Below are 9,424 nucleotides of genomic sequence, written 5' to 3' on the forward strand. Positions count from 1 at the left end.
AGATTAATTGATAAGGTAATTTCTCTAAAACAAGAATCTAAGTAATATAGGCAAAGAATTGCTTTGTTTCTGCCCTTATTGGAGTAGCAAAAGGTAGATGATCACTTGAAGAAACTTAAAAAAGGATTATAAATAGATACGTTGTATTAATATTTTTATCCTACACTTATCTTCAAGTCCAAGTAACATACATCTTAGCCTTTTGAGAGAATTTACGTGTTATGTTCAAGTTTTACTGTATACATTTACTTTTAGATGTGCTTTGAACTGAAGTGGAATGGGAGAATTTACGTGTTATGTTCAAGTTTTACTGTATACATTTTACTTGAAAGATAATACCAAATCTGCTACAGAAGAAGTTACAAGAAAGAGAAAAGCAAGAACAAATCTTTGCATGCAATGCCATTGAGCAATGGTGAGCTTTGTATTAGGTTGTTATGATTATGTTACTCAGACTTTTCTGCGAGTATTAAATGAGCATATGGCTAGATAAGTACTTTGAAGGACTATATACACGTACCGTTATATAGAAGTCTTGGACAAGAGGGTCAAACATGGATAAAAAGAATATGAAGAGCCTGAACGACATTAGTTGTCTTCTTCTTATGCTACATGTTTACCATAGCATATTTTTCAGTGGACTTCACTAACTTATGGGCTTGGCTTGGGCTTGGCTTGGCTTCGCTTGTGGACTTGACTAATTTTACTAGATAAACATTATTATGCAGTGCAGTGCTAGCTCATTTTAATTTGAATGAGAGATTACACATCTTTGGTATGCTTGGATGTGCTCTTTGTGTGGTTGGCTCTACAACCATTGTCTTACATGCTCCAAAGGAAAGAAATATTGAATCTGTCAAACAAGTTTGGCAGCTTGCAACAGAGCCAGGTATGTGAGAACTTTCCAATCTAGTTACTTGTACATTAAGATTTCACATTAAAAGAATTTATGTGGTCCAACTTTTCATTTTTCTTGAAGTATCCATTTTCAACGCCGATATTTATCTAATATATACATTTTTACGTTGACAGGATTCATTGTATACTTTTGGGTCGTTTTGGTTGTTGTAGCAGTGATCATTTTTCGATATGTTCCACGCTATGGCCAAACCCATTTGATAGTTTATATCGGGATCTGCTCCCTCATGGGATCTCTTACGGTTTGTTGATTACTTCTAAGGAGTCTTCTTTTATTTTTTTTTTTTTTAATTTACCACATCTTGCACATGGATATTGGTACGGTTGTATGTTCGTCCAAAGATCCTTTAAATATATGAAAAATTTAGGAAAATGACTTTGTTGACTATATATCCATATTTGATACTCACTAGAATCTAAATAGCAATGATTTTAACCATGGCTTTAACAACACTTCTTGTGAACCTTCTTTTTCATTCTCATAGGTAATGGGTGTTAAAGCAGTAGGAATCGCACTGAAGCTGTCGTTTGGAGGCATGGATCAATTTAAATACTATGAAACCTGGATATTCACAGCAATTGTGATCTTTTGCTGTCTTCTGCAAGTAAATTACTTGAACAAGGTAAGTGTTGAGACTTAGATTTCAATGCCTATTATTATATTATGCATGATACTCTAACCTTTTTGTCAGTTGACGTAAATAATTGCATATCTTTTCCTTTTTTATTTTTTAGGGTTAAATTCTCTATTACTCATAATCAGATGTCACTATCAAATATGGGTATTTATCTGACACGAGTATGTTTATTTCTAAAAGCTTTTCCATGCACCGGAAGGATTTTTGAAAAATCATATCCCCATTCACATGTTTTGCTATATGTTTGACATGAGTATTTAAGAAAAAAGAAGTGTATGAAGAGTGGGAGTAGCATAAGTTAATCTAATAGGATCACTTGAATTGCTGATAAACAATGGACTTGGTGGACAGAGGATGAGAATTTGTGCTGTCCAACTCCCCCATATACCATTGGAGTTGTTTTACCAGTTACTTATAGGATAAAAATACTTAAAAGAGTTCTTTCAAATCATATTTTTCAAACTTATATGCCTATTGGCTCTAGGTTCAAGTATTGTTGTTTTTCTTGTTGCTGCTAAAAGCTTAAGATTTTTGCAGGCTCTGGACACCTTTAACACTGCTGTTGTATGTCCTGTTTACTATGTCATGTTCACAACACTCACCATTTTTGTCAGCATGATCATGTTTAAGGTATGTTTTCTTAAAACATTTTTACCAGATCCCTGTTTATGTTTGAGCTTGTTTATGTCTGTTTATATAAATTAAATGAACTTGTTAACATCAAATGAACATGCTTAGCAATATGTTGGATTATTTTTCATGAACATCGTGAACAAGTTCATTAACAAACACAAACGAACCTAGAAATAAATGAACAGACAATTCGAACTCGGTTCGTTTACAATCCTACTCACGGAAATTTGTGTTTTTGTTTTTGATTAAAAAAGGATTGGGATTCACAAGGTGGGACAGAGATTGCAACGGAGCTATGTGGATTTATTACAATAATATCAGGAACATTCCTCCTCCACAAAACCAAAGATATGGGAAACAGTTCCAATGGCATACTCCCTGTGTATACAACTTCTGATCCTATCCCCATCTCTAGTTCAAGATAGTCAGCCCAACAGGTTCGAAATTCGAATTCAGATTCTAATTCTGCGCCCTCTTGTTTCAGATATTGCTTTTAGTTTCATGCAAGTGAGGGAAAAACAAAAAACAAAAAACAAAGGGAGATGCTTAAGATAGAATGCTTTTTATTTGGCATTGGCGGATGAGAAGAGATTCTACAAAAGTTTAAAAACTAGATTTTTCAGTTTCCTTATGTTTATATATGTGTTTTTAATTTTCTCATAATATTTTTAAATAGGGTAAACTACTCAAATGGTCACTAATGTTTGAGTAAATTTTCATTTTCACCACTAATGTTTCAAAAATTACAAATCAGTCACTAACGTTTTCGTTTGTTATAAATTCACCCCTCCACATTAACAGCCGTTTATTAGAGTAACGAAAGCTGTGACAAGTTAATATGATTTTTTTTACATCATTCGACCAAATTGAACCATTTTGATATGACCTTCTTTAACCTAACCCCTTCTTCTTCAACCATAGAAGATAAAAAATGAAAGAACAATGGAACTGGGATAATACAAACCAGAAAATCCAAGCTCTCTGGTTAGCAATGCTTGAGTTTTCTCACTGCCAAATAAAATAAAACACCATTCGAACAAATAACAATGAAAAGCTAATCATTTGCATCAAGCCTTGAACAAGCAGCTTAAGAGTTTAAGCATTCATATTGGTGATTGAGGAAAACTCTGGTCTTTTAGCTCAAAACCCAAGCTATATCTTAGCTCAAAGCAATCATATATGTACCTTTTTATTTTTGCTAATATGAGAAAAAAATTGAAACATTACCTGAGATAGTAAGGGAACTGATCAAAGGTGACTTGGCGAAGCAATTCTTTCTCAATCCTCTCCAAAGTGATGCCCGTTGAATAGGTGGAACCGCTTCCGGTCCATCTGGTCTGACCCGAAGCCAAACCCAGGCCCATCCCTTCCCCAACACCCACACCCAAAGCCAATAACAGTACATGTTTTTGTTCCATTGCTTGTCTGCCTTTGTTTTTATATCAACCTTTTGTGTTTATAAATGGTAACTCTTTTCGTGGAAGCGTAGCCCAAAAGGGGAAGAAGCGGCGGATGGCGACGGAGGAAGAAGAAAGGGTTGGGTTGAAGACAAAGGGTCGGTCAAAATGGTCTAATTTGGTTAAATGACAAAAAAAATCATATTAAAGTGCCGCATCACTATTTCGTTCAACATTAAGGGATTAATTTGTAATAAATAATAATGTTAATAATCGATTTGTGAATTTCGAAATATCAATGATAAAAATAAAAATTTACTTAAATATTTGTGACCTTAAATATTTATTTATTATTAGGGTTTCATCCTCTTTTTACTTCAATTTTGTTTGTTGATGGATTTGTATTTTATTCGAAAAGGCAAACCGTCTAAAAAAAATTCAAAAAACAGAGGCAGACAAAAGCAAAAGGACAAAGTTAAACAATCCATGAAATTTGAGTTCTCATTCTAATCCTACCCAACCTTTTGAAGAAAAAGTCTACCTTCTCATTCTAGTTCTACCCAACTTGTTGAAGAAAAAGACTTTTACATTTGCATGCAGGGCCATAGACTCGTACCAATAGATTCACACAGAGATTTGTGTATAAATATGTAGCATATACATATAGTCTTCCTTCACAGCCATAGCCAGCAAACATGAAGAATCTCCATTTCCTCATTTCACTCTTCCTTTCCCTTGTGTTTTCCTTTTCCTCTTCTCTAGCTCACCTCCCAAAACAACATTGCCTTGTTGTTGCAGTTGCAGTTGCAGCGTCATCTGTACTATGCCCCAAATTCTACTTTCTCTTCCAAATTTGAGCTGTGGGATCTCAACATTGATTGTTGCACTTGGGAAGGAGTTACCTGTGATGCTCTTGGTCGTGTCGTTGGACTTGATCTTTGCTACAAAAAGCTTTCAGGTAGCTTTCACTCTATTTTCGATCACCATCATCTTCAGCGCCTTAACCTCGCTGGAAACAAGTTCAGCACCACTCTGCTTTCCTATGGGTTTGATGAACTTCCAAATCTAACTCATCTCAACCTTTCCAGCTCATGTTTCCATGGCCAAATTCCAACGGAGATCTCATACTTAACAAGGTTAATTTCTCTTGATCTCTCTTATCAAGATGATTGCTATCGGAGAAATGGTTATGATGATGTAGCTACTCTGAAACTAGAGAACTTTATTTGGATGGAGTGGACATTTCATCTCAAAGTAATAAATGGTGTGAAACCACATCTCTAGTACTTCCCCACCTACGAGTTTTAAGCTTGGGATACTGTGGTTTAGAAGGTCCATTATGTGCTTTACAAGAAAATCTTGACAACTTTTCACTTGTCTTGACCTTTCCAACAACAGTTTTCATGGGAGAATACCTGAAGAAATACAAATTCTCATATTACTCGAAATGCTAAACTTGTCACATAATAGTTTCTCCGGCGAAATCCCATCAGCACTTGACAACCTAAAAGAACTCGAGTCTTTGGATCTCTCACTCAACAAGCTCTCAGGGAAGATTCCCCCACAACTTGCAAGTCTAGCTTTCTTAGCAGCATTGAACATGTCTTGCAACCAACTTGAAGGTAGCAAACCACAAAGCAATCAATTGAATACGTTTTCAAATGATTCTTACAGGGGGAACCCAAAATTATGTGGGTCACCATTGTCAAGGAAATGCAATGAAGTTGGTCTTCGAATGCCACCTCCTCTAAGGGAAGATGAATTAGATTCATGGTTAGATGCTATGTCTACTTGGCAAGTTGCTTTGGTGGGTTACGGTAGTGGTTTGGTAGTTGGGCTATGTATTTGATATACAGCGCTGAATGAGTTGGGAAACAGATGGGTTTACAAGTTGAAAAGGCATGGTAAAAGAAATAGAAGAAGAACAAGGTGACCCTATCAGAATCCATGTTTTAAAATCATCAGGTAAGCATTTCCTTTTGAAACTAGAGTCTCTATAAACTGAAAGATAGTTGTTGTAAAGTGTGATAGATGTACATTTTCTTTTGAATTTTGGTCCCTGATCTTTTTTTCCTTGCAGGATGAATTTGAAACAGGACACAGAATCTGCAATATGAAATTATGACAACTTTCAAGTTACTGTGAATGATGTTGAAAAGATCATTGATTGGGAGAATACATCTCCGAAGCAAGTTGAAATCCTCTTCAAGCCAGCGGTTGATACAGATTCACATAACAATGCTAAGTGGATTAAATTGCTATGTCTACTTGGCAAGTTGCTTTGGTGGGCTACGGTAGTGGTTTGGTAGGTGGGCTATGTATTTGATATACAGCGCTGAATGAGTTGGGAAACAGATGGGTTTACAAGTTGAAAAGGCATGGTAAAAGAAATAGAAGAAGAACAAGGTGACCCTATCAGAATCCATGTTTTAAAATCATCAGGTAAGCATTTCCTTTTGAAACTAGAGTCTCTATAAACTGAAAGATAGTTGTTGTAAAGTGTGATAGATGTACATTTTCTTTTGAATTTTGGTCCCTGTCCTTTTTTTCCTTGCAGGATGAATTTGAAACAGGACATGGAATCTGCAATATGAAATTATGACAACTTTCAAGCTACTGTGAATGATGTTGAAAAGATCATTGATTGGGAGAATACATCTCCGAAGCAAGTTGAAATCCTCTTCAAGCCAGCTTATGCGGTTGATACAGATTCACATAACAATGCTAAGTGGATTAAATTGCTGCCTGTTGGGGGGACTGAAACAAATGCAGCAATGTTAGACAGGTATTTTCAGCCCCTTTGCCCCTTATTCCCATAAACTGTTGTGTGGTTGAAAAGCTAATTTACTTCTGTTGCTAATGCTTTATTTCGCAAATTATTCAGCCCGCATTAACTCGAAATGGTTTTGCATCTCTTGCTCTTCCAAATGGATTAGAACTCCTGTTCAGTTTTGTGGTAGCCCCACCCAATGATGATTTTCTAGTAGCCCCATACATCAAAATGCACATAGTCAAGAATCCCTTCAGTTTTGTGCTTTCCAGTCGTGAAACTAACTCTAATCTGTTTACCAAGAACACAAAACTTGCAAAAATCGAGCTTACAACTTTTAACACCATGCAATAAATTTCTTTTATGAAATTCAACCATTCCACGTTCTCTAAGATAGCAAGACGAATGTGCCATAGTTTTGTATTATCATCATTTGACTCAACAGAATGAACTTCACCTACAGCTGTACTCCCTAACAATTTATAGATATTCCCTGCAATCATCTTTCCTTTCATCATAGTCAATGCACCTTTAATAATTATAATGGTTTTCCTATCCTCAACTGCATTAAGAATAAAACCATTCTTATGCAAAGTGCCTAAGGAAATTAGATTCATTTTCAAATCTGGTATATGTCTAACATCACATAATGTCCTAACAGTACCATCATACATCTTAATTATGACTTCACCAATACCAACTATATTGCAACATCTGTTATCACCTAAATAGACAGAACCAGAATTAACTAATATGTATGTCGAAAACCACTCTCTGTTAGGCGTTATATGATAAGAGCATCCTAAATCAAGAATCCATTCATCTGTCAACTGAGTTGTTGAAATACAAAGCATATCACCATCACTGTAATATGTATTGTCATCCTACACCACATTCACAGACTTGGATGATTCATCACGTTTCTCATCAGTTTGCTTTTTCCACTTTGGACAGTCTCTCTTTATATGTCTCGGTTCCTTGCACTTGTAGCAATGAATTGTCTTTTTGCCCCTAGACTTTGATATGAAATTTCATTTTTCAGACAACTCCTTCTCTGACTTTCTTCCACGTCTTGATTACCCTTAATATATAAATTATCAGCATGAGAGCTTTCCCCTGTATTTTGCTTCTGTTGGTTGTGAGGCAACAAGGCTGCAGTAATCTCTTCAACTTTGATTGTTTCTTTTCCATATGTAAGAGCAGTCACCATGCGTTCGTAAGAAGAAAGCAATGAACACAACTGAATCATTGCTCTATCTTCATCCTCAATCTTTACATCAAGTTAAGTCAAATCTAAAATTATTTGATTGAAGACATTCACGTGTTGCACCAAATCATGACCTTCTTGCATCTTCAGCCCATACAACATCTGCTTTAGATACAGTTTATTCATTAGAGATATGGACATAAATTGACTTTCCAATTTCTTTTTGATATTTCTCCTGGATACGACAGATTCATTACGTGACACATAACCTTGTCTGTCAAAAATAATCTTATGGTTCCTGTCACTCGTTATTGCAGTTATTTCCAATCTTCCTCCTTATCGATTCCAGCTTTTGAGATCGTAGAGCTTTCAAAGTCCCTTGCTACGCCAACAAATCATTTACTCTCGTTTGCCATAATCCGAAGTTGACATGACCATTAAATTTCATCACTTCGAATTTCACACCTAACATAGCCATCTCAACACGCTCTGATATCAATTGTTGGGAAATCAGACTAAGTTACGTAGAAAATAAACGAACAATAAAGAAAATAAAGAACACAATATTTAACGAGGTTTGGCAAGGTGCCTACGTCCTCGGGAGTGATGAGCGACTATTTTCTTATTATTAGCAATAATGATAACAATTAAGTTACAATTACATATTATAAAAGAAACTTCGGTATAATTACCAAAACTCCGCTCAATTCCGCATGAGCCATACCTAACACTAACAACCTCTTTTCCCAATATGTTTGAATTATATTTGAAATCCTGTAACATAAGTGCATTTCCAGAGTTCCTAAGGAGTCTAGAAAATGTAGAATTTCTCGACCTTTCAAATAATAAAATAAGTGGTGAGATACCAAACTGGGTGTGGAAGAAAAGTTTGAGTGTTTTGAATCTTTCTAATAATCATTTCTCATCTTTGGACCAACTTTTACCCAACCACAGTTTAACTTCTTTGAAAGCCTCCTTACCTTCCTGTTTGCAATTTGAGTCGACTTGACAGTTTCGATGCATCTCTTAACAATTTGAGTGGCCCAATTCCAAATTGCTTAGGTAATTTGAGTGTGCTCTGATATTTGGATCTTCATGGAAATAACTTCAGCAGAATCTTAGCAAACTTTCCTAAAGTTTTGGATGTGGGAAACAACATGATGCGTGATACAACATGATGCGTGATACCTTCCCTTTTTGGCTGGAGAAATTGCCTTTCTTGGCGGTTTTGATACCACGGGAAAATAGATTTTATGGTCAAATTAATCAGTTGAACCATAAAATTGGTTTCCAAACTTTAGATGTGTTAGACATTGCTTCTAACCAATTTTATGGTGAATTATCCATCGATTTCCTTAATGCCACTTAACTAAGGTCGCTCAAGATCGATGGGAATAAATTGGAAGGGAAGCAGCCAACATCATTAGCCCATTGCACAAAACTTCAGGTTCTGGACCTTAGGAACAATATGATTCATGATACATTCCCGTTTCAATTGGAGAAGTTGCCTTCCTTGAAGGTTCTCATTCTACGAGGCAACGGATTTTATGGTTCAATTGCAAAATTTGACACTAAACGTGGTTTTCCAAAGCTACGCATTTTAGACATTGCTTCTGTAGATGTTTGATTTGTCCGGGGCCCATATCACTTGCAAATGAAAACAGTTTTGGGGGTTAAAAACCAGAAAAGAAAATGGGGAGGCCATTTCTTTATTTTTTTCATCGTGGGTAATCAAAACTGAAATGTGCAGTTTTTACGTGGGGGAAATAAACTGTAAATGGAGGAGGTATGGGCAGTTTTTTGGATTGACAATTAAGAACAGGGGGAACACAATCAAAAAGAAAAAAAACAGTGAAAAGAA

At 35.8% G+C, this 9,424-nt stretch overlaps 1 protein-coding gene across 1 annotated transcript; it reads left to right on the forward strand.

Moving 5' to 3' along the window:
• Positions 1–717: 717 nt before the first annotated feature.
• LOC120164130 (probable magnesium transporter NIPA1) lies at positions 718–2,701 on the forward strand (the record flags this gene model as incomplete). The annotated part of the gene is made up of 5 exons (XM_039173882.1): positions 718–889; positions 1,033–1,160; positions 1,404–1,541; positions 2,094–2,186; positions 2,444–2,701. Coding segments are annotated over 5 exons (702 nt in total), but the record flags the coding sequence as incomplete, so codon positions are not given.
• Positions 2,702–9,424: the final 6,723 nt, after the last annotated feature.

This window comes from Hibiscus syriacus, unplaced genomic scaffold, assembly GCF_006381635.1.
Source record: "Hibiscus syriacus cultivar Baekdansim isolate YM2019G1 unplaced genomic scaffold, ASM638163v2 tig00111505_pilon, whole genome shotgun sequence".
Taxonomy (NCBI): domain Eukaryota; kingdom Viridiplantae; phylum Streptophyta; class Magnoliopsida; order Malvales; family Malvaceae; genus Hibiscus; species Hibiscus syriacus.